This window comes from Xenopus laevis, chromosome 2S (genome assembly GCF_017654675.1).
Source record: "Xenopus laevis strain J_2021 chromosome 2S, Xenopus_laevis_v10.1, whole genome shotgun sequence".
Classification (NCBI taxonomy): Eukaryota; Metazoa; Chordata; class Amphibia; order Anura; family Pipidae; genus Xenopus; species Xenopus laevis.
This window is the reverse complement of record NC_054374.1, coordinates 87,270,611-87,296,629: the sequence shown is the minus strand read 5'-3', so window position 1 is coordinate 87,296,629 and position 26,019 is coordinate 87,270,611. Positions and strand designations below refer to the sequence as shown.

General features: G+C 41.9%; 1 protein-coding gene across 1 annotated transcript in view; it reads left to right on the top strand.

The window, feature by feature from the left end:
* Positions 1-25,803, top strand: part of doc2b.S (double C2-like domains, beta S homeolog) — a 252,308-nt gene extending 226,505 nt beyond the window's left edge. The window contains exons 7-9 of the mRNA XM_041584108.1: positions 22,070-22,151; positions 24,080-24,176; positions 24,838-25,803. Of these exons, the coding sequence (XP_041440042.1) occupies positions 22,070-22,151; positions 24,080-24,176; positions 24,838-24,974 (316 nt within the window). The 3' untranslated portion in view covers positions 24,975-25,803. The remainder of the gene's footprint in view (positions 1-22,069; positions 22,152-24,079; positions 24,177-24,837) is intronic.
* Positions 25,804-26,019: the final 216 nt, after the last annotated feature.

Below are 26,019 nucleotides of genomic sequence, written 5' to 3'. Positions count from 1 at the left end.
GAGTATGAAAACATTTCCAGACCTGTCAATGGTCAATCTGATTGCTGATTTGTAATTTGTAGTTTCTGTATTTTTATTCTATGAGCTGTACAAATGTGCCTATAATTTGTTATAATTAGCTGTGATTTTTATTCATTTGAGTTCTGTAACCTTTGCAGCTTTAGCTTATGTGCTGTTTTGTTAATTTTTAAATTATACATATGCCTCTTGGCAAACCTCTTAAACGGTAATTTTGTAGTCAAATCCTGAATACTTATACTGCACACTTTCATGTTAAAAACAAGGCAGATATTCGAACGGATATAGTATATGCTTTGCCCTTGATTGCACTAGGTGCAATTACTTCCTGCCTTTTCTCCTTCTCATAGTTACATAGTTAGTTAGTTAGTTTTAGGAATGTGCCATAGTTCTTATGTTTTTCTTTAAGTCTGGAAGACAAGGAAATTAAAGTATTTTATATTATTTCCCATTTATTTTTAGTGTAGTTGCAATATTCCGTTTTATAGAAGGAACCCTATAATATCCATCATAAATAACACAGGCTTTTCTGCTGTGGTTCAGCCTTCCAAACCATCCAGTAACATATAATAGAAATATGTCTACTATAAATGTCCATTCTTAGCTTAACATTTCTTTTAAATGACTACCATTTGTTGCGCTGTGTGCTGTTCCTTCTATTGATTTGCCATACCAGCTGACCTATTGTCTATACTGGGTTTCTCAAATATAATATGGCAGAGAATGAGTGCTGGACTAAAGAGTGTAAAACCTATTATCTATGGGTCAATAATACAGTGGCAATAAGATTGTGCTTTTCACTGTCAATTCACCTTTCTTAGCCAGTAATAGGGTTAAGGGAACATAAATTAAAGGAGGAAATGGCCTGAATGATGTTCTATTTAATGTCACAACCTAGTAGAAATTAAACAATTTGTTAGTTGTCCATTGGAAACTTTGACATTTTATACAATAAAATGTCATTCATATGGGGCCGTGAAAGCATGAGGTTTAATATTGTGCAACATTCTCCTTTACAATAAACAGTGGCTGCATTGCATTTATTAACCAGGACTGGTGGCCTGGGGAAGCAGTGTGGCCATAAGATTTAGTGATATTGTACCAAGATTAGGAGACTTGTTTCAATGCTCCGCAACTAATTCAACATTATTCCACTATGCATGCTAACCTGTTTACACCAGTGTTCACAGCCTTCCAAAATGCAATCATTGCAAGCAAATATATTTTGGCAATTATTTTCCTTTATTCTGTCAAAGGCATAGCTACACTCTGAACCTTGTGCCACTGAACCTTGCATCCACTGGTGCTCTTTAAATTGCATGTTTGAATGAAACACAAGCTCGGAGGCATTCAAGGGTACACCCACATGCCACACCCAGCCCAATCTCACCCAAGAGTCTTTATGTAAAGTGCAAAAAACATGGCACTTTGCATGAATTTTTCAAACTCTGCTCTGAACTCAAATCCACTGTCATTAAAAGGCAAATAGTTGAAGAAAGGGGTCTAGGAATGATATTTTTTAGATACCTGTATATTAAGGGAAGAATCGATATATTTATCAAGAATCGAATTTGTGAGTTGATCGAGGGGTTTTCTACCTCAGATAAACTTGAAATCCGAATGTTTGTGTGTATATGGAAAAATCTGAATGTCAAAAACCTGCATGAAAAATGACATGGGGAAAAACTCTTAACTATCAAGTTCATGTCCCGAAAACTGAGCGATGTCCCGAAAACTCGAATTTGGATAAAAACCTTCGAATTTTCGAAAAAAATAATTCTTATTCTTATATATTTCGAAAATATAACTCAAATATGTGAGTTTGGGTGCAAAGAAATTTGAATCACATAAAATTTTTGAGAAATCTGCCCCAAAAATAAACAAGTAATTCTCTAAAGTAGTGGGGAAAGCTCAGACTAAGAATAAGATATACTTATTCATCTATCTCACCTCTCAACATCAACTGCTCCCCTATGTTTATCGCTTCCACGGGCTCCTCTAGAATCAAATTCAAACTAACACTTACATTCAAGGTCCTTGAAAACCCTCCCTATATTTCTGATCTCAAAATACACTACTTCCTGCAAACTTCGCTTTGCTTCTGACCTTCACCTCTCTCCTCTTTTCACTTCAGCCCATTCTCAGTCTTCTCTCAGGCTTCTGCTTTTCTCTGGAACTCTTTGTCTTGGGCTGTCAGACGTTCTCCTTCTTTCCAAATGCTCCCTAAAGACACACCTGTTTAGGGAAGCTTATTTATTTACCTAAAGAAATCAGTCATAAATGATTCATAAATCACAAATTAATTAAATACTCATGTCTCAATTGTACCCTAACCTATAGTTTGAGCAGCGCTGAAGCAAGTAGCGAAAGCGCTACTGACTGGGAGGGGGATTTCCCCCTTTGTAAGCAGTGGCGAAAATTCGCCAGCGTGTTTGCGCCTGGCGTCTTGGCGCCTGGCGTTTTTGCGCAGGGCAAGAACGGGGGGGTGACGTCATCGCGCAGCGCGCATGCGCGCTTGTTCACAGGAACGGCCTTATAAGGCAGCGCCTCCCACTGAGCTTCCTCTTGGCGCCCATAGCAGCTACAGGGACAACTTGCTACAGGGATGTCAGGGAGCCAGGAGCCCCCTCTGGGGAGTAGTCCGGATCTAGGAGGAAGCCCCTCAGGAGGGATCAGGATCGTGGTATCCAGGGATAAAGCAGAAAGGGTAATCGAGTTCAGGCAACAGGTCACAAGGCAGGCAGAATAGAATCAAAGTCCAAAGTCCAGGCAGGGGGTCAGCAACAAGAGATCAAACAGGAATATCCTCAGGGATAACAGGAATAGGCAACAGGGAACCCAGGAATCAATACAGGAACAGATCCTATTTTCGGGCGCCATCTTGGCGTCTCAGGCGTCCTTTTATATTTGAATTTGGCGCCCTTGCGCCAGCGTCAGCGCGCCTGCGACCGTCGCGCCGCGCTGACGTCACGGCGCCGGCGTCGGAACCCACGTGGGTTGACTGGGCGCCGCCATCTTGGATTCTTCGCCGCCGGGAGCGGACGCGACTCCTCGCGCTCCCGGCGGTCTTGACAGTACCCCCCCCCTCACGGGGGGCCTCAGGACCACCGGGACTTGGTTTCTGGGGAAACTTGGAGTGGAAGTCTCTTACCAAACGAGGAGCATGCACATCACGATGTCCCTCCCAAGAGCATTCTTCGGGGCCAAAGCCCTTCCAATGGATGAGGTACTGAAGGGACCCTCTGGAGATTCTGGAATCAAGGATTCTCTCCACCTCGAATTCTTGTTGACCCTCCACAGAGACAGCAGGAGGAGGAGATTGGACACCAGAGAAACGGTTGGAGACGGTGGGCTTCACCAGGGAGACGTGGAACACGTTGGGGATTCTCATCTCTGGTGGGAGTTGAAGTCTGATGGCTACAGGGTTAATTATCTCCAAGATGGGGAATGGACCCAGGAACTTCGGACCCAACTTGGGAGATGGCACCTTCAAGCGAATATTCCTGGAAGAGAGCCAGACAGTATCACCCACCTTGTAGGGAGGAGAGGGCCTTCTACGGCGATCCGCGAAAGTCTTGTGGACTAGAGCACACTTCTCCAGATTAGACTTGGTTGCAGCCCAAATAGCAAGCATATGGGCTGTCAGATCATCTGCAGCCGGGACGTCCGACAACACGAAGTCCTGAGGAAAGGCTTGAGGGTGCTGTCCATACACCACCATAAATGGAGACCTTCCTGTGGAGGAATGACATGCATTATTATGAGCAAACTCCGCCCACGGGAGGAGGTCAGACCAATCGTCCTGGCAAAGAGACACGTGGTTCCTCAGGAACTGTTCTAAGGCTTGGTTCACACGTTCAGCTGCCCCATTCGTCTGCGGGTGGTAGGCAGATGAAAATTTAAGTGTTATTCCCAAGTCTTTACATAGAGAACGCCAGAACTTGGCGGTAAACTGGGTGCCTCTGTCGGAGACGATCTCCACCGGGAAACCATGCAAGCGGAAGATGTACTTAATAAAGAGTTGGGATAATTCCACCGCAGAGGGTAACTTCTTCAAAGGGATGAAATGGGCCATTTTGCTGAAGCGGTCAATGACAACCCAGATCACAGTATTCCCACCGGAGGGAGGAAGTTCGACAATAAAGTCCATAGAGAGGTGCGTCCACGGACGAGAGGGAACCGGCAAAGGCTGTAACAACCCGCTGGGGCGGGAATGGCTAGGCTTAGAAGTGGCACAGACATTACAAGCAGCCACAAAGTCCTTTACATCCTTGCGGATATCAGGCCACCAGACTAGGCGCCTCAAGAGTTCAAGGGTCTTGGCCGGACCAGGATGTCCAGCTTGTCTGGAGCAGTGGGTTTGTTGCAGGATGGCCAGGCGAAGTTCTGGAGGGACGAAGGCCATGCCAATCGGAGTATCTTGAGGAGCCGAGGACTGCCCAGCCAGAATCTGGTCGGCAAATTGGGGATACAGAGAGGCAATGATCTTGACTGGTGGAATGATTGGTTCCTGCCTCTCAGGGTCACGGTCCACCGGAGTGAAGCTACGAGACAAGGCATCGGCTTTCAGATTCTTGGAACCTGGGCGATAAGTCAAAACAAAGTTAAAACGGGAAAAGAAAAGGGCCCACCTGGCTTGTCTGGGATTTAGCCTCTTGAGGGACTGTATAAACTCCAGATTCTTGTGATCTGTGAAAATCTGGACAGGAATTTCAGAGCCCTCCAGGAGGTGACGCCATTCTTCAAGGGCAAGCTTGACTGCTAAGAGTTCTCGATTTCCGACATCATAGTTCTGCTCTGCGGATGAGAACTTCTTGGAGAAAAACGCACAGGGGTGCAATTTTCCATCAGTGGAGTGTCTCTGAGACAGGATAGCTCCGGCTCCGACTTCAGAAGCATCGACTTCGATGCAGAAGGGTAGTGCAGGATTGGGATGTCGGAGAACAGGAGCGGACGTGAAGGCCTCTTTCAAGGACTGAAAGGCTTCTATGGCGGATTGAGGCCACAGGCTGGGTTTACCCCCTTTCCGGATAAGGGCCAGGATAGGTGAAATGCGGGAAGAGAACCCCCGGATGAACTGTCGATAATAATTAGCAAATCCGATGAACCTCTGGATTGCCTTGGTACTCAGTGGGAGAGGCCACTCCTGGATGGCCGACACCTTCACGGGGTCCATCTCAAATCCCTCTGGAGAGATAATGTATCCTAGGAAGGGGATCTTGGATACCTCGAAGACACACTTCTCCAACTTGGCGAAGAGAGAGTTCTTCCTCAGACGAGAGAGTACCTCCTTCACCTGGGAGCGATGACTTTCAAGGTCCTTGGAAAAGATCAGGATGTCGTCCAAGTATACGACTACGAACCTTCCTAGGAGATCTCGGAACACATCATTAACAAACTCCTGGAAGACGGCAGGGGCATTGCATAGGCCGAAGGGCATAACGAGATATTCATAGTGCCCATCCCGAGTGTTGAATGCCGTCTTCCATTCGTCACCCTCCCGGATGCGAATGAGGTTGTAGGCCCCCCGGAGATCCAACTTGGAGAAAATCTTTGCCCCTTTCAGCTGGTCAAAGAGCTCAGCAATCAGGGGCAGGGGGTACCTGTTCTTCACGGTGATCTTATTCAGACCCCGATAGTCTATACAAGGCCGAAGGCCTCCGTCCTTCTTCTCCACAAAGAAGAACCCAGCCCCTGCAGGAGAGGTAGAAGGGCGGATAAACCCCCGCTGGAGATTTTCTTGGATGTACTCCTTCATAGCGGTAGTCTCTGCAGGAGAGAGAGGGTAGGTGCGCCCTCTGGGGGGCATAGCTCCTGGCAGGAGTTCAACCGGACAATCGTAGGAGCGATGTGGGGGAAGGAACTCTGCCGACTTTTTACAAAACACATCGGAAAATCCCTTGTAAGTGGAGGGCAAAGTCTTTAATTCCGCAGAGGAGACATTCACCTTCTCGAGGGGTTTTGACGGAAGGCAATGTTGCAGGCAAAATAAACTCCAACGAGAGATCTGCCCAGTGGACCAGTCTATGGTGGGGTTATGCAGACGTAACCACGGAAGACCCAATATTACTGGAGTAGAAGGACAGGGGATGATGAAAAATGAAAGTTTTCTTGATGCAGCGCCCCAACTTGTACAGATAGTTCCGCCGTGAACTTTGTGACGAATTCAAACTCCAGGGGTTGTCATCTATGGCGGTAATTCGCAGGGGTGAAGATAATGGAAGCAGGGGAATCTTCATGCGTTCGGCAAAAAAGGCATCCATGAAATTGCCATCCGCTCCGGAGTCGAGGAAGGCCCTTTCGAAGATAGACCTACTTGCCAGGTGAATCTGCAAAGGAAGAAGAAGTCTGCGTGAACTTTCTTGATACTTCTCCAGAGGACCTCGAGTGATGCCCCCTACATGAGAAACCTGAGACATACCTCGGGGTACAAAACTCTTGGCTTTGGCAGGACAGGTGTTGGCAAAATGGGAATGCCCACCACAGTACAAACAGAGACCTGCCATACGTCTTCGGAGTCTTTCCTGCTCGGAGAGGCGAGCCTTTCCTACTTGCATAGGTTCCTCCAGAGGAGACGTGGACACATGAGTCACAGGGACAGCGGGTGCTTGCAGAATCGGCCTTTGAAAGCGAGGGGCCAACATGGGAGAAAATCGTCTGCTGCGCTCTCTCTCCACCTGGTGTTCTCTGAGACGGGTGTCAACCTTAATGGATAGAGCGATCAGCCCTTCCAGGGTGTCAGGAGTCTCTCTGGAGACGAGATCATCTTTGATGCGGATGGATAGGCCTTGGTAGTATACAGCCTTGTAAGCGTCATCACACCAGGAAGTCTCCGCCATCAGTGTTCGGAAGTCTATAGCATAGTCATTGACACTGCGGCTTCCCTGCCGGAGCTGCAAGAGACGGGCAGGGGCGTTCGTAACCCGACCTGGAGCATCAAAGATTAAACGAAAAGCTTGGAGAAAGTCTTTAACATCAAAAGTCAGCGGGGAATTCTTCTCCCAAAGAGACGTTGCCCACTCAAGTGGCTTGCCTTCCAATCGAGACATCACATACCCCACCTTGGAACGCTCACTTGGAAACTGTGTGGGTTGGAACTCAAATTGAATTTGGCATTGTGTGGCAAATCCCCTGCAGGCTTGTGGGTCCCCACTGAAGCGAGGGGGAGGTGGAATGCGAGGCTCACCTGTCGGGTAGCTTGCGTTCGTAGGGGCTGCCGCCATGGGGGGATCTCCAGTAGGTGGAGCAGTGGAAGGCTCAGAAGGCACTTGAGCTAGCAGGATATCGAGTGCTTGCCCAATGCGAACCTGCTGGTTTTCGTAGTCCTCCATGCGGGATGCCAGTCCGCGGAGCGCTCGTCCGACATGAGGTGTGGCTTCCTCAGAAGGATCCATGGCCCGAAAATAATGTCAGGGAGCCAGGAGCCCCCTCTGGGGAGTAGTCCGGATCTAGGAGGAAGCCCCTCAGGAGGGATCAGGATCGTGGTATCCAGGGATAAAGCAGAAAGGGTAATCGAGTTCAGGCAACAGGTCACAAGGCAGGCAGAATAGAATCAAAGTCCAAAGTCCAGGCAGGGGGTCAGCAACAAGAGATCAAACAGGAATATCCTCAGGGATAACAGGAATAGGCAACAGGGAACCCAGGAATCAATACAGGAACAGATCCTATTTTCGGGCGCCATCTTGGCGTCTCAGGCGTCCTTTTATATTTGAATTTGGCGCCCTTGCGCCAGCGTCAGCGCGCCTGCGACCGTCGCGCCGCGCTGACGTCACGGCGCCGGCGTCGGAACCCACGTGGGTTGACTGGGCGCCGCCATCTTGGATTCTTCGCCGCCGGGAGCGGACGCGACTCCTCGCGCTCCCGGCGGTCTTGACAAGGGACAACTTCTGAAATGGAGGACGCACTCCTGCAGCAGATCCAGGCTAGGATGGCACAAGAGGGTACAGAGTGGTTGCAGAACCTCCTCTACACTGGAAAAGATAAGGCAGCAGGCAGATCTGGGAGAGAAGGGGTAAGAGGCACCAGGGCTCGCCCTGTTCGCCGTTCTCGCCCACCCACTAGATTAAGCCCCAGTCCCCCTACAGCTCGTAAGAGAGCTCAGCCAGCCATAGTACCGGTGGTAACTTCTACACCGGCAGTAACAGCCCCACAGTTACAGGTGACTGCACAAGTTCATGCATCTGCAGAACCAACCGTAGCTGGATTGCAGTCACGTTTACACTCCCCAGGTCATGTTGGTTGTGGTCAAGGGCATATGCAAAGTCGTTCCCCATCGCCTTCCGTGATCCCCCCCTCCCCCCGGCCCTGTGGTGGCATACCAACTGGGGTTCGCACAGGGATGGGGGGCCCAGGGGCTAATTTAGTTGAGGAGCTTCATGATTCCATGGCATACAGCTCTGAGGAAAGAGAGCTGCCCAATTTTGATTCGGCACCATCACAGGCCATTAGGCCTCAGCCTGTACTCACACCTGTGATTCATCAATCTCCTCCGCCCCTATTTAACCCTTCTCCCTTATACCATCCTCGGCTCCCGGCTTCCGGCCTCACTCCCTGCACATAGGGTTTCAAGCCAGTACAGGCCAGACAGGCGGGGATCACATGGTATGGGGCGGTCAGTAGCGGTTAGGGATCTTGCATCACAAGGTTCTGGCGGGTGTAAACGTCATTATAGTGCTGATAGGTCCCCAGATAGGTTTTTGGACAATAGGGGAGCCTCTAGGCATAGGCGCTACGGTCCGGGGTACAGTGACCACAGCTCATCCGCCTCCCGCGCACGAGACACCTCCTCCTCAGAGAGAGACTCTGTTCGCCTTAAGAGGAAGGCAGCTACTACTACAGTTCCTGCACCACAGTCAGCAACGGCTACTCTACCGGTTCCCAACCCATTGTTACAGGCTGGAAGTGATGGCATTTTGCCAAGCAGCGTACAACAGCATACAGTGGTCCAGGTTTCGACTGCTGGCTCCCGAGGCGGACGAGGAGGGTACGGAATGCCCAGCTTCCCTGTGGCCCCTGGTGGAGACGAATTTATGAGTTTGATACAGGCATCGGTTACGGCAGCGACATGGAAGGGTTACGGTAATGCTTGGGCTGAGTGGGTACAAATGGGGCATGGCAGGTCCTTAGCCAGTGACGCTGACAGGCTGCAACTCACAATAGATTATTTGTTACAGGTGAGGGCAGAGGGCTATTCTGCCACAGTGGCTCAGAGACGTCTGTCGGGGCTTGCTTTTTATTTTAAGTTGGCGGGTTGGCATGACGTGACGAAACATTTTGTAATTTCCCAGGCGCTTAAAGGGTGGAAGAAGGAAGTAGTTAACAGGGAGAGCCGCCGGCCCGTCTCTTTTGCCCTGCTACGACAGTTAATTTTGGGTCTGCAGCAGGCAGTTAGTTCCCCTTATGAGATTTCCCTGTTTCAAACTGCTTTTAGCCTGGCATTTTTTGGTGCTCTTCGCATCAGCGAGCTGGTCCCCATGAGTAAGGTCAAACCAGGTGGCCTCCAGGCGGAGGACGTTATTCTTGGTAACTCTTTCATCCGTTTCCGAATCCGTAAATCTAAAACGGACATCTATGGGCAGGGGACTTGGGTGACTCTTTCGGCAATTGATGACGTAGCTTGCCCAGCAAGGCTTGCGACCGCATTTGCGGCGGTTAGGAAGCAGGGTGAGTGTTTTTTGTCTCATGAGGATGGTTCACCTCTGACTAGATATCAGTTTGATACTATTTTTAAGAAATGCTTGACTGCGTTGGGGCTCAACTCCAAGGAGTTTGGGACTCATTCCTTTCGAATAGGGGCAGCCACGGAGGCTAGTGTTCAGGGCATGAGTGAGGATCAGGTGAAGTGCATAGGCAGGTGGAAATCGAAATGTTATGCTGGATACATTCGACCACAGCTTCTTACTAACTGAATTTTCTTTACAGACGGATCATCTCCTGTGGTGCTTCTGGTGGGGCACTCATACATCTGTCGAGCGGCACTGCGTGCGGAGAATCGTCCAGGGGGAAAAAACCTTGGTTTTTCCGGCACACGTGTGATTTGGCGAGGCGTCAGTGGCATGCGGTGGCTGCAAGTACTCCCTGAGGTGGTTCGCTTTAGCCGAGCTTATGATGGCCCGCTGGTACTGGTAATTCACGCTGGGGGTAATGATTTGTGCCAAGTTCGGGTAGCTGAGCTTATTTCTCTCATAAAATCTGATATGGTTCGTTTCCCCCCATTTTTTATGGATTTGGTTATAGTTTGGTCTGAGTTGGTGCCCAGGTTGGCGTGGAGGGGTGCCCGCAATGTTGCTGCAGTTGATAGATCCCGCACCCTGCTTAATCAAAGAATCTCGCGTTTTGTGCGTAGCCAGGGCTGGGTGGTGGTTCGGCACCGGCAATTGGAAACGGATACCCCCTTGTTAGCTGACGGGTTCACCTTAATGAGGCCGGTCTAGATATATTTTTGTCGGGCTTGCGCGATGGTGTAGGGAGAGCCATTTCTCTTCTGGGTGGAGGTCGGAGTTCGGTGTAGGATTACACGAACTCCTAGTGGCGGTTATTGATCCTTTGCCTGTATTCGGCCTAGTATAAAAGGCGACACCACATGCCCACTGCACACAGTGGCCGGCATTCGGGGTAAGATATATAAGGTCATATACTTGACAGTTAACGAGATACGTTTTGAAATGGCAAGGATCGGGAATTAAATAAATATATACAGTATAAATAAAGCTGTGGCCGACTTTCACCCACTATTCTGTTTCAGTGTGTTTTATTCATAAATTAGCATTAAAGGGCTTATCCCTAGCTGGGGAATAAAGGTTAAGTTCTATAGGCTTAAACATCTTCACAGTCTGAGCAGCGCTGAAGCAAGTAGCGAAAGCGCTACTGACTGGGAGGGGGATTTCCCCCTTTGTAAGCAGTGGCGAAAATTCGCCAGCGTGTTTGCGCCTGGCGTCTTGGCGCCTGGCGTTTTTGCGCAGGGCAAGAACGGGGGGGTGACGTCATCGCGCAGCGCGCATGCGCGCTTGTTCACAGGAACGGCCTTATAAGGCAGCGCCTCCCACTGAGCTTCCTCTTGGCGCCCATAGCAGCTACAGGGACAACTTCCCGCCCACCCACCCAGTGATAAATGATTCCATTGTTGTGTTGTTATGTTTTTAAAAAAAAAAAAAAAAAATAAAGGGGACGAGGTCTGAGGTTGTTCATTTTAATGTATATTTGTTGGATTTCAGTGTTCTTGTCACAGCGTGGCGGTTATTGATCCTTTGCCTGTATTCGGCCTAGTATAAAAGGCGACACCACATGCCCACTGCACACAGTGGCCGGCATTCGGGGTAAGATATATAAGGTCATATACTTGACAGTTAACGAGATACGTTTTGAAATGGCAAGGATCGGGAATTAAATAAATATATACAGTATAAATAAAGCTGTGGCCGACTTTCACCCACTATTCTGTTTCAGTGTGTTTTATTCATAAATTAGCATTAAAGGGCTTATCCCTAGCTGGGGAATAAAGGTTAAGTTCTATAGGCTTAAACATCTTCACAGTCTGTAAACACTTGCAAGTGGGCCCCTCTAATCCCATTGTACTCTGTAACCCCTTGTTTGTTATTCACCATTTGTTCCCTGTTCATTAGAAACTGTGCAACTTGTTGGTGCTATATAAATAAATTATGATAATGAATCAGTAGCCTTCTAGCTACTGTAATATGATAAATAGCAGCAAGATCTATGAAAGATTCATTGATACAGCAATGAAGAACACATTTTTTATGTGTCTCGACTCACTCTCCAAAATTATAGTTGTTTCTACAAGATTTGTGTTTTATTTCTGTAGTTATCAAGACATTTATCACTTCTATTACTAAAGCTGACAGAAGAATGAACTGCGTTGAGCAGAATTTTATTAATCATTTCTACACTGTCTGGAAATTGATTTGTTGCAATATAATTAAGTTCACTAATTATAAATTATGCAATAAACTTTTTTTACAGTTTTCACATTAGGTCGTCAGATTGCAGATAAATCAATGATGAGAGTTGAGTGTTTAACAAGGAGAAATTTTGCAGCGTTTAATCCAGGTCCACAGATTAGCATTGCTTCCATGGAGAGCTGGGGATCTGCGCTTTAATATATATTAATATTAATCCCCATACGTAATAATAGACACAAATTGTACCCAAGTGCAGTGAACCACAGTAACTAATGAGATGTTTGTTTTTAAAAAGTTGGTCAGTAAAATCTACCTGCTGATTGGTTGCTAGGTGAATAGATCTGTAGCACATTATATATTACATTACAGTAAATTTGTAATTGACATTTAAAATGCTGCTGCCCCTACCATACACAGTGTTGAGGAAGATGCTATCTTTCATGAGCATCTAAGTAAAACTGATGTATTATGCCATTCCCACCTTTAGAACATTGCTGAAAGCTGTAGAGCTGTTCTGTTCCGATGATATATATACAGACGCACATGTATTTCTATATCTTGTGTATTTCTGTTCATAGGAATGCTCAGCTTTCTTTTGCAATACTGACATTTTGTATGGGTGATCTATTTACAAGCTCTGCTAATTTATACTGGGTAGAGTAATGGTTAAAAGAAGCATACAAAGCTTGAGGCATAGTTCATTGAAGCACATTGGTGTTTTTATGTTCGAGATGTGTGTATAGGAATATAGTCATTAACCTGTTTTGGGTTTCTTTTATTGTTTGAGGCTGCCTCTCTGATTCCACATGTCGAAGGTTTTAAGAGTTTTTATATCTTCATAGTGGGTCAGGGACCCCCTACATCATGACATGATCACAAAAAGATTAAAACTTATGTTTTGGTTTCAAGAATATCTAAAACAGCAAGAATTCCAGACAAAATTACACCATAATGAACTTTCAGATTTGGCCCTAAAACTATTGCTTTGGCTTTCCCAGGTGTCGGGGAAGCCCCACAAACAAATAGTCTAAGGATAATGGCACACGCAGCATTGCTGTCAATGCTTCGGCAACATGAATTAGATTGGAGCAGAAAGGTAGGTAGGTAGGTAGGAGAATGCTGTGTGTGTGTCAATACCCCCTATGACTTTGATTTCTTATATATACTGAAGTCTAATAAATGTTGACTTTAAATAGGTTGTTCACCATTACATTTATTAAGAATGATGTAGACATTTATATTTTAGGACAATTTGCAACTGGTCTTCATTTTTTTGTTGAGCAGTAACCAGGCAGTGGTTTGAACAAGAGATGGGAATATGAATATGAGAGGGCTTGAGAAGAAAGATAAGTAATATAAAGTAAGAAAAGCAATAAAATTGCAGCTTCACAGAGCAATAGTTATTGACTGCTGGGTTCAGTGACCCCCATTAGAAAGCTGGAAATAGTCAGAAAAAAAAGGCAAATAATTCAAAAACTATGAAAAATAAATAATGAGGACCAATTGGCAAGTTGCAAGGAATGTTTTTTAGCATCCTTGCCAGCACAATGTAAACGTATCCATCCATTACATCCTGGAGGTCTGATAGAGTTCAGCTTTCAGCTACAACTCATGACCACAACAACCGTTGTAATATCTAGGAATTCAAAATTTAGCATTCAGTAGATATATAGACATAAAGACAGAGAGATAGATGCATCCGAGACATGCTAAAATAGCAGTTTTCCCTAGAGCAAAATTTAAAAAATGAAATAAAATGCCCTTTCCTGCTATTCTTCAGTGAATTAAGCAGAGTTTAAAAATAGCAATGTTCCCCTGACTCATGTTATTTGTCATACAAAGAAAATGTTTTGTTTCAGTTAAATAATGGGTATTCTAAATAATTTCCAATTTCATCGCAGCACGTACTTATTTAAGGCCTAATCAGTTTATTTTCCAAGCCAGCTGCTTTTCCTCTTGTGATGGGGGAGGCAGAAGCAATGCCTTGCTGTCCATTTTCCTGCTCTCCAAATTACTGTCTTCTTGAATGTGATTAATGTTGCACTTTACCTAGGTGGGGCATGTGGTCATTAGATAAGCCACGCTTTCAATACTGCTTATAAACCAGACTTGAATGGCTTGTGCAATCCTCTGTGCCTTGTTAATGTAATGAAGCCAGACTGTTGGATTTGTTTTCCTTCAATTACCTCGAGCCTGATTGCTTCCTAGCATTATATACATATATATGTGTGTGTGTGTGTGTGTGTGTGTGGTTTTTTTAACTGTTAAAACATCAAACAAATATGGAGGCAGATTGTTTTTATTTTTTATACATTTTTTATAAATCATAAAAATAGAAACAAACTAGAATTCTGCTATTAAGATTATGTTTGACTTGCTTGCCAAAGATCAGACAGTTTTAGGAGCTCAATGCCAGCATTGTGCCCATGCTGCTGGACTGTTTCCTTTTTTGCAACTGTTTTTTCTTTTTTAAAGGAGAACTAAACTAATGAATATGGCTAAAATGCCATATTTTATATATTGAACTTGTTGCACCAGCCTACTTCTTGCAGACTTTAGCAGTGTACAACAAGAATACGGGGCAGCACCAGTCCTGCGCATGCTTCCTCCCTCATTTGCACAGTATGAGTGAAGACAAAGTACCTTTTGCTGAACACAGGCTTTTCAAGGGAAACATGAAAGAAACAGTACTTAACCTGCAGGGCTGAAATAGCAATTTTTTTTAACAAGTCAAAATACGTGTTTTGGTAATACGGATATCATTATTTTTAATAATAAGAATAATAATGTATACATTATGAACTGTTTTAATAACATTCTGTAAAGGAGATATTATGTATGTGTGGTGACACACATATCTGTATAATTGTAGAAAGGGTACATTATTCATTAGAATCTACTGCTCTTTGTAGCTCTCTTCCTTCACTAAAATTTCTCCAGAATCAGCCCCCCCCCTGAACTCAGGGCTGGGCCAAGGGGTAGGCAGAGTAGGTATGTGCTTAGGGCGCAAAGTACCTCCTCTGTCGCCTACCCGCAGTCCAGTCCCCTCTGTGCCCAACTCTATGTGGTCTTTTACTTATCTTTGCACTCCTGCGCATGCGCACAAACACAGGCTCGCACCAATCTTTCTTGCACACGCGAGCGCCACCTTGTGCATGCACACTCGCGCTAAGCTGGCGCTGCTTCCGCCGGCTTGCCTTGGGCACCAGTGCGACGCGGCCCGGCCCTGCCTGAACTTATGAAAGTGGACGAATATATTGTGAATAAAGTACCCCTCTTGTAAAATATAAGGATATTATAAGTTACCGAGGAGTTTTATGACCATATATATAGGTCATGGAACTCCGAGGTAACTTATAATAGCCTCATGTTTTGCAACTGGGGGTGCTTTATTTATTATAATATACAAGTTTCAGTGAGTCATGTGACAGAAATGACATCAGAACTCACTGTTTATAAGGATATCATTTACAAGATATTCATGGCTTTTGTGTATTATAGTAGGAATAGTTGCAGTGCATCTTATTTTAACCCTTCCCTCCCTCAGTCTGACCAGTCAGTTCATTCACTATACAGCACAACATGACAATTAAGTCATGGGGGGCAGTGGGCATTAGTTGGAGAGATGAGGGGTTGGAAGCAGGTGGGTGTGATTGCTGTGTACATGATGGGGGAAAGGGAGGTGGGCCAGTAGATGGGCAATGAGAATGAGGCAGGACAGGGGTGAATTTTGAAGAAGAGTCGCACAATACCAATATTGTTGCAGGTGGGGGGCTTACCCCTTATATTGTCACACCATGTGTGACAGGTCATGGAACTCCAAGGTAACTTCTAATATCCTCATATTTTGCAACTGGGGGTATACACAAATTTCAGTGAGTCATGTGACAGAGATGACATCATGTCATGTGACATGACTCACCATTTATAAGGATATAATTTACAAGATATTCATAGCTTTTGTGTATTATATTATATAGTTTGGCCTATCCAGAAACAGCCAAATTGTAGCATCTGTGTGTAAGAAATAGAGTATTAAATTATTTATAGTCAACACAATGTATTGGCAAGTGTATTTCCCATATATTGCACTGACCATTTAGCAATTTTGAAAAATTCCCAATATTAGTACAGGTATGGGATACTATATCCGGAAACTTGTTATCCAGAAAGCTCCAAATTGCTTGAAGGCTATCTCCCATAGACTCCATTTTAATCAAATAATTTTAAAATGTAAAAAAGGACTTGATCCCAGCTAAGACATAATTAATCCTTATTGGAGGCAAAACAACGCTATTTGTTTTAACTAATGTTTACATGATTTTTACATAGACATAAGGTATGGAGATCCAAATTACAGAAATGCACGTTATCTGGAAATCCCCAGGGTCTGAGCATTCTAGATGGCAGGTCCCATAACTATATTAGATACTATATATCAAAATGTTATTTTCCCCTATGACTTTTATTTAAGCAGAATTGTGAATTCCCATTATGTTTAGACTTTTTCTCTCTTTTCCCTGTTGCAAATGAAAATACGTGCATTTTATAGGACATGTTTAAATAAAGCGTATAAACCAAAAAAAATGTATTGCAGAGCTGATTGAGTAATGAAAATATAGCTGTGGGATGATAATTTCAGCAAATTATCCTTAGAGTGCAACAGATAATTTAAGAATAACTGAAAGCAAGATGTGGGACCAGAACATCTTCTTGATAAATTCATTGTAGGGTGGCAACAGAAAAAGGGCATTATCAATGAAAGCCCATCAACGAGCGGAGAAAAGCAATCTGCAGCACTGTGACATGTGGCCAATTAACATCACAATTCCAGCAGATTGACTGGCACATCTCCAACTGCAGAGAGGCTGAGACGGATGGAAGTGAATAGGAAAGAAATCTGATTATTTATATACTGATTCTGATCCTTATAGTTAAGGAATAGTTATTGTTAGCCATATAGACTATAATGATATATATATATATATATATATATATATATATATATATATATATATATATATATATATATATATATATATATATATATATCCCATTATAGTCTATGGATAACAATAACTATTCCTTAACTATAAGGATCAGAAATGTAGTCTTAAGAATTTCAAGTGTTTGGCTCCTTATGTCTTGGCTGCGCCGCTAGTATCCAAATTATTGGAATATCAGTTGTTTATATTTATATTTTGTTAAAGAAGAAGGAAAATGCCACTTTTTATATACTGAACTTATTGCACCAGGCTAAAGTTTAATCTTCTCAATAGCAGCAATGAACCAGGACTTCAAACTTGTCATAGAGGGTCACCATCTTGGAAATTATCTGTGACACTCACATGCTCAGTGGGTTCTGAGCAGCTGTTAAGAAACTAAGCTTGGGGGTCGTCACAAATTATCAAGCAGAAAATTAGGTTGGCCTGATGCTACAGGACTGATTATTAAATTCTGATGCTGGTGCAAAAATTTCTGTGCTACTGTGTAGTAATTATCTGTATTAATTACTAATCAGCCTTATATTGTGACATTTAGAGTCTATGTGTACTGTATATTGTGAGTGGGTTTCTAAGCTCAGTAAGTGACAGCAGCACAGAGCATACGTATGCAGTGAATCAGCAGAAAAGAAGATGGGGGCTACTGGGGCATCTTTGGAGACACAGATCTTTACTGCTTAAGGGTTGTGGTTGCCTTGGGCTGGTACAGAAGCACAAAACATAATGTACAACATTTCTAGCTACTTCTTTAGTTTAACTTTCCTTGTCCTTTAAAGCATGTGACCATTCATGGCTTCTGGGTCTGCTATGACCTTCCCTCACAGCTCTTTCCTTGAGTGAACAAACCGAGGTAGGGGCCTAGGATCACTAGAGTAGTTTGTGTATTTGCAGATTCAATTACAGACGGAAAGTGTACAAATTGAGAGGCACCATCTTTTTCACACGTGTGCCACCAGGAATAGGCCTGGAGCCTGTTTTGCCATCAATACAGCTCTGCCGAAGGCAAACAGCATTGTTTAATGGATTTAAACGTGTCCTTTATCTAGCCCAATATAATCCATGCTAATAGCCATACTTGGTACAACGGTAGTTATGGTGTTCCAAATTACAGACCCCCCTCACATGATGATGTCACATTTGCCTAACAAAACTGCTTGTCTCTCCTAGTCACGTTTTCCATTACTTTTATTATTTTGAAAAACAATTTTGAAAAACTGTTCTGTGAACTTCAGACATTGATATACTGCCATGCCTCACACAGTACTCACTCAGTCCTGCCTACCACACTGCACTCATATTTTCACACCAATTTAAAACATTTCATAAAAACTGAAAAAAAATAACAACAAGAAAATTGAATTGCCTTTGAAATATATGCTGTCCCAATATAACTAAAGCTTTGTGAAATTGTAGTCTTTGCTGGGACTCATTGTAACAGCATGGTCCTTAGGAATTGCTTCTGGTGAGCATCGCAAGTGATCTTAACTGTATGTAAATGGAATGTTCTTCTTTGTGTGCAACTTGACTGACCTCTAGAGGCAACACACCATACACTGTACATTTTGGCATCAGATACAACATTTCAGGATCAGTTATATTTATATTATATTTTTATTTTATATATATTTTATACACTTACAGGGGAATGTAATAAAAGTCGCAAAGAGCAAAATAATTCGCACCAATAAGACTAACGGGGGAATGTAATAAAAATCGCTAACAGAAATACTATTCGCAATGCGAAAAGTTATGCCTTTGCGCGAACAAATTTTGCTTTGTGCGAATTTAATATAGCTATTGCGAGCCCGGAAACTCTTTAGCGACCACTTCCAACAGTGAAAGACCGTTTGCGAACTTTATAGTTTGCGCGAAAGCGCAGTCAATGTAATAAAACTTCTTACTGAAAAAGTCGTTATGTTTGCTCCAAAAGATTACGACACCTTCAAGCACTTCTTATGAGTGCGCAATTAAAATTCGCAATGCACAATTAAAATTCGCAATGCGCAATTAAAATTCGCAATGCAATAACAGTTTAAGAAACAATATTACATTGCGAGATGTGGATTTTTAGTCTTATTGGTGCGAATTGTTTTGCTCTTTGCAACTTTTATTACATTCCCCTGTAAAAATCCACAACTCGCAATGTAATATTGTTCCTTAAACTGTTATTGCATTGCGAATTTTAATTGCGCATTGCGAATTTTAATTGCGCACTCATAAGAAGTGCTTGAAGGTGTCGTAATCTTCTGGAGCAAACATAACGACTTTTTCAGTAAGAAGTTTTATTACATTGACTGCGCATTGGCGCAAACTATAAAATTCGCAAACGGTCTTTCACTGTCGGAAGTGGTCGCTAAACAGTTTCCGGGCTCGCAAAAGCTATATTAAATTCGCACAAAGCAAAATTTGTTCGCGCAAAGGCATAACTTTTCGCATTGCGAATAGTTTTTCCGTTAGCGATTTTTATTACATTCCCCCGAAAATGATCTCCAATAAACATTTCAGCTACTAAAGCATGAAAATAAAGAGTATACATAAAGTGATAAAGTCTGCTAAATTGTTCTAATCAAAATAGAGTTGTAAATCCATTGTTCACATATAGTGATCTAACACCAAAAAAATCACAGTAAATCATCAGTCACTCCTAATAGGAACAGCATATTTGATCACACATAATAGGCAAACAATACTTGATGATCAGGTAATTTAATAGGACTATCGATGTACTTCTGTATAACTGCCGGGTGGGCAGTCTGAGAACTTGGCAGTTAATTAAAGCAGCTCTGATTCCTCCTGTTAGAACACTGCGTGGGAAAGGTGTTATATAAGGTATAATCAGTAAAAGGAACATTGCCCTTCTTTGAGCCTCACGAATAAACAAATAAATGAACAATGCAGGTTACTGTCATTGAAAAATAATGGAAGGAATATGATTTACCTAAAAGCAAAGCTACACATATAAGATAAGACTCCCCAGCTACCCATTGAGCAGGTTTTGCAATATACAGAAGAATATTCTCTGCTTCCTAAAAGTAACCCTTCATTATAAACCTTTTTGTTTATGGTACATGTAGAGAGTAAGTTCTACAGTCACCCTTCTTCATGTATTGTGTCCTGAACGCTGCACAGGAAATAAAGACCTAGGGCCTGGTTAATAAGGAGTGGGTTAGAGTCGGGAAACAAGGTTGTAATTCACCGTTATATTTTGTTTAATTAGCTCATGCACTTCTCAGCAGCAACGAATGCAACCAGGAAGTGGTAGAAGTACTGTAGTTGGTAGTGGGTTGCAGGTAAAGACTGCTCAGCTTCCTTATGTTTCATAAAGATCAGTTTTTAAAGTGACGTTTCATGGCAAACTAAGGGGAAGTCATCAATAGATCAATGATAACGGTGAATGAAAGCTGACAAGGTAGTAAAAAGTCAATCTAAAGCAACAGCTTGCAAACTCATAAAAGGCAATCTGTTGGGAACATCACAAAGAAAAATATAATTGTCTGGTGGCAGAGCAAGGCACGTTAGGAAGAATGTAATCAAAATTGTAAATTGAAAAAATAGAGAAACATCTTTCAATTTCACAGTGTAACATTCTTCATTAGACAGTTAGTGTACAGTGTGACATTTTTTGCTAATAGTACATTTTGAAATACCTGTGTGAAGAGGGCTTTTTGGTGCAAAAATAACTTTTCTCAGTTCAAAAATGTTATTAAAGGACAAGGAAAGGCAAAAAAATAAAATCCCATTTTTACTCTCTTTAATGAAAAAGAAACCTATCTCCAATATACTTTAATTAAAATTTAAAAAATGTGTATCATTTTTATAAGAAACCTGACTGTATGCAGTGAAATTCTCCCTTCATTTACTGCTGTGGATAGGAATTGTCAGATGGTTCCTAACTGCTGAGTAGGGAAACAATCATACTTATGAGCAGCAGGGGGAGCCCCCACCTTACTTACCAGCCATGCAGAACTCAAGCAGCTTTGTTTATGACGATCCCTAAGCAGCCCAGACCACACTGAGCATGTGCAGGGTCAGGCAAAGATGTTTAACAAAGTTACAATATGAAAGCCCCCTGTGGCCAACTTTGAAAGCATAAATCATTTGTTTGATTAGGCTTTGTGGTGCAGTAAGTTCATGCTTATGTTTAGTATACAAAATACAGCATTTCTAGCCTTATTCTATTTTGGACTTTCCTTGTCCTTTAAATACTCTGTGCACTTGAGAAAACATTGAAATGCACAACATTTTTCTTCTGCTAATGAGGCCCACACAACGTTGTCAAATTTTTGTGAAGGAAAAATTATTTGCTCAAAGGATGGTTACATTTTGTTGCTTATGGTATTCCCCCATTTATGTGAAAGTTTCCTGTACCTTGGCACTTACTAGAATGTGAATATACTGTACATAGCCACACTCATTTGCAAGTTGGCTGACTGAAAGAATAACAGATTACACTCTGCCATAAACAAGGCAATTCCTCACATTCATAAATGTGCCTATGTAACACTACATCTCACTCTCTTTTGGTAGAGCTGATGTACTGGTAATATTCTCTTCCATCCCAAAAACACTAAATGTATCTTGTTAGAGCGCCTGCAAGACAAAACCTGATCCATTATGGGTTCATTAGAGGAAAAGGAGAGGATTAATTATAAATTAAAAGTCCAATATTTTATTCATCCATTAAACCAGCACTGAATTGCCTATCCCCAGCTCCTCCGCCAGATTTATGCAGGTAATTTCTGGCAGATGGGGAGGTTTTTTTTAGAAAAAAAAGTTTATTTTTTCATTAAACATTAGCAATAATAAAGGCAACTGGGTGTCACCTTCTAGCTGCCACCAAGGCACAGGCCCTCAGGTGCCTATGTATAAATATGGTCCTGATTTATGTTCTTTGGTTTGGTAAGTCAAGTGAAAACAGAATAATAACTTATCATTACAATGCATATGTATTAAAACAATGTGATCATCCTGGAAAAGCTCTGTGTGCAAGTGTGAGGTCAACTCAGTAAGATAATGAAGTATGCCTGCATCTTATGTATTTCAAATAGCCATTAGCAAGAAACATTCATTAGTACAACATATTTAACCTCATTATACTAGTCAGTTACATTTCTGTTCTCTGTACTCCAGATACTTAAAACCAGATGAAGACAAGAAATCAAAACACAAGACTGCTGTAAAAAAGAAAACATTAAACCCAGAGTTCAATGAGGTAACAAGGAATGTGATTAGTGCTTTAAGGCTAGTTTAGCATATATATATACATATATATATCTTTTTGTTGAAAAGACCCACAATCCAGTATTGTAATCACTTCAAATTGCTTTTATTGCATACATATATCCACGTTTCGGACCACAAAGCATCAATATATGTATGCAATAAAAGCAATTTGAAGTGATTACAATACTGGAGTGTGGGTCTTTTCAACAAATCTATATGAAATACGTTTTTGCCTCAGAAACAGCATTTTTGATGTCACCTCACAAGTTTTCTATTGGATTAAGGTCCAGGGATTGAGTTGACCACTCCATAACGTCAATCTTGTTGGTCTGGAACCAAGATTGTGTCCCTTTTACTGGTGTGTTTGGGGTTGTTGTCTTGTTGAAACGCCATTTAAATGGCATTTGCACTATAATCAGCATGCACAATATTTGCTGCCTTCCCTCCTTAAATAAGGGCCATAATTGACACCTTTTTTACAGAATGAATGACATCACTAATTGAACTCCACACTGCTATTATTTTGGAAAAAGCTATTATTATTTTAACACTGCAATGATCCAATTACACAGAATCAGCAGAATGCATGCCTGTTGGTTTTTTATAACTCTACTACACCTACTAGTAAATTAGAAAATATAATTTCTACCAAAAACAGTGATTGATCAGGTTACTGATCTGCTATTATTCTGAACATATATATATATATATATATATATATATATATATATATATATATATATATATATATATATATATATATATATATATATATATATGGTGTTGTAATGCATATTTCAGGATTTAAACATATCACTCATATCACCAAGCAAAAGAGTTTGGTAGTGGGCTCATTATATCCAGAAAGACAAGTATCATAGTGCAGTGTGTTGGATTGCATATCAACAACTTTATTTCTCATCCTACAGTCTTTCTAAGTAATGTAATACAATAGGATGTCTATTTATTACAATTGTCCATAGAGTATCTATTTGCACACAAAACCTTTTGGATACTAAAATAGAAATGATTGATGTTAATTTACAGATGGTTCATTTATTTGATATTCTTATTTTGATACCATAGTTAATATTAAATAAATAAAAAAAAGACAATTGAATGGCAACATTGTGCCCGCATTAACACTTGAAGCTTATAAAAAGGAAGTCAGTTTACACGCTGCTTTCTATACAAACTGGGAGTAGGGTATATATGAAGGGGTGGGACTGAGACCTGGTATCTCTGGCTAGAGCAATCTGACTCAGTTCACTTCAACTAAAGGACACCTGGTGAAACAAGAATTTGTTCCCAGTGACTTTTGTAAGTGCTAGTATTTTGTAGCGGGACCTACCAAAATCCATGCTGCATACTCAGAGTAAGGGCTCATATTTATTAATGTAAAAGTGAAGTGAAAGTTCATCATTCTAGCCTTAGCTTCCTAAATTTCACTGACCTATGTACTACTAAGGTGAACCATCAATCTCCAGAAGGGACACAGTCACTAGGGACATACCCCTATGCACAGGACACCTTTTACTCATTGGTCTGATACCTGCCTTAACATACCTGGTCATGGAGCTCCAGCTCTCTCAATAATGCAATTCATGTTACTTATGTTTTTTGACTCTTTATTATAATCAGTGGCATAACAACAGAGTGTGCCAAGCAGTATAAAGGACCCCATGAGGCCCTAATTAATGAGCAATTTCAACATATATTTGTTAATGGACAACCACTGAATATGTTGGGGGCCCTAAAATATATTTGCTGTGGGGCCAGTAACATCTAGTTACACCTCTGATTATAATTTCATGTTTAATTTCCATCTTGCTTCTAAGATCTATATAAAGGAAATACTTACTTACTAAGCATGCATTTATAACTAATGCATCATTCTGTTAATGCTTTCTTTTTCAGGAGTTCTGTTATGAAATAAAGCATAGTGACCTTGCAAAAAAGACCTTAGAAGTCACTGTTTGGGACTATGATATTGGGAAATCGAATGATTTTATAGGCAAGTATAAGAGAAGCCCAGATTTATTTATGATTGAAAATTCCTGAGAGTATTACTGAATTTTTATCTTCGTTGTTTGCTGTGCCTGGAGAAGTATGTATGTGAAAAGTGTAAAGTGGCAATTCCCCCATGGAGAGTACACATATAGGATTGCCGGTGTCTTTAGATGAACCATTCTATTGTGAAAAACAGAAAAACCTTTAAAAACATATCTCAATCAATTATTCTATGTAGTAGTCCTGCTAAAATGGACCATAGTCTGAAAATAGCAAAAATAATATTTTGAAGAATAATACAACCCTGTAATACAATTTTTTAAAAATCCACACAACAGGATGAAATTAGTTTTGTTATTGGCAAAGCATTAAGGAAACCTGCAGCCAATCACAAGCCAAACTAGACTAGCATGCAACATATTTTCATTCCCTACATGTTCATGCAGCAAATAATAATTAACATTTCTGGACTTTTAATCATCATATAAATATATACTCAGAATATAATTTTAATCACCACAGCACAGAGACATCCTGGGAATATACGTTTTGCCCAGGCCAAGGAGAATAATTGTATGTTTAAGTTTTAAAACAAGGAGCAAATAACAGACAGATGCTAATCACATGGACACAATGAATGCCAACTTTATTTTTTATTTTTAAAGGTGGAGTTGTTTTAGGAATCAATGCAAAAGGAGAGCGACTTAAACACTGGTTTGACTGCCTGAAAAACAAAGACAAGAAAATTGAACGCTGGCACACTTTAACAAATGAGCTCCCAGGATCTGTCATGAGTGATTGACCGGAGTTCCCAGCTCTGTGTTGTGATAGCACAGCTGGAGGGACACATGCTATGCCTTGAGCCTCACCACAGTTTACAGTTTATCCAAGAGGAGGAAAGATGTCCATTTACCTGATGTTGTTGCAACTGGGGCACTATTTCAGAGAACCTCCACCTTGCAGGAATCTAATCTTTCATATAAATGAATGTTACGGCACTCATATGTTTATGGTCGGGTTTCAGCAAAATGACAAACGCTATTTCTATTACACGGCAGGGGCCACAGGTCTGGGGCTAATAACACAGAGTAACCAATCAGAAGAATGTATTGTCCCCTTAGCTAACACAAGGATGTTGTAGTTGTGGCTCTGCAACAGCTCCAATGGGAGTTTCTATTATGAATATGTAATTGTACACAGCTTGCGGGCTAACTATATTAGAATTTCCCCATTTTTTGCAGAATTAAGTATATGACAGAAAACATGTATGTAGTAGCATCTACAGGTGGGAGATTTCATATCAATCAGTGCCATAAAGCATTGAAAAAACCCCAATGCCAAGGTACAGGTAAATCCATGAAAAAATGTATCTCATGCAAAATTTAATCAACGATGATAACTAATTGTTTGCTACTCGGCATCCCTTTGTGGCTCAAGATTTATCACTTGTTACCTGTTCAGTGCTGCTACATGAGAGATTACCAAACACATATTTAGTTACTTTTAAGAAATGGATAGCCTTGGGGATAAAGTGGTGGGGTTCAGCTTTTAGTTTATTTTAAGTATGTTATAGAAGAGCTAATTCAAAACAACTTTTCAATTGGCCTTTTTCTTTCTTTTTATATTCTTTTAATTATTTGCCTTCTTCTGACTCTTTCCAGCTTTCAAATGGGAGTCACTGACCACATATCAAAAACAAATGTTCTGTGAGGCTACACATTTATTGTTATTGCTACTTTTTGTTACTCGTCTTTCTATTCTGGCGTCTCTTATTCATATTACAGTCTCTCATTCAAATCAGTGCATGATTGATAAGGTAATTTGGACCCTAGCAACCAGAATGCTAA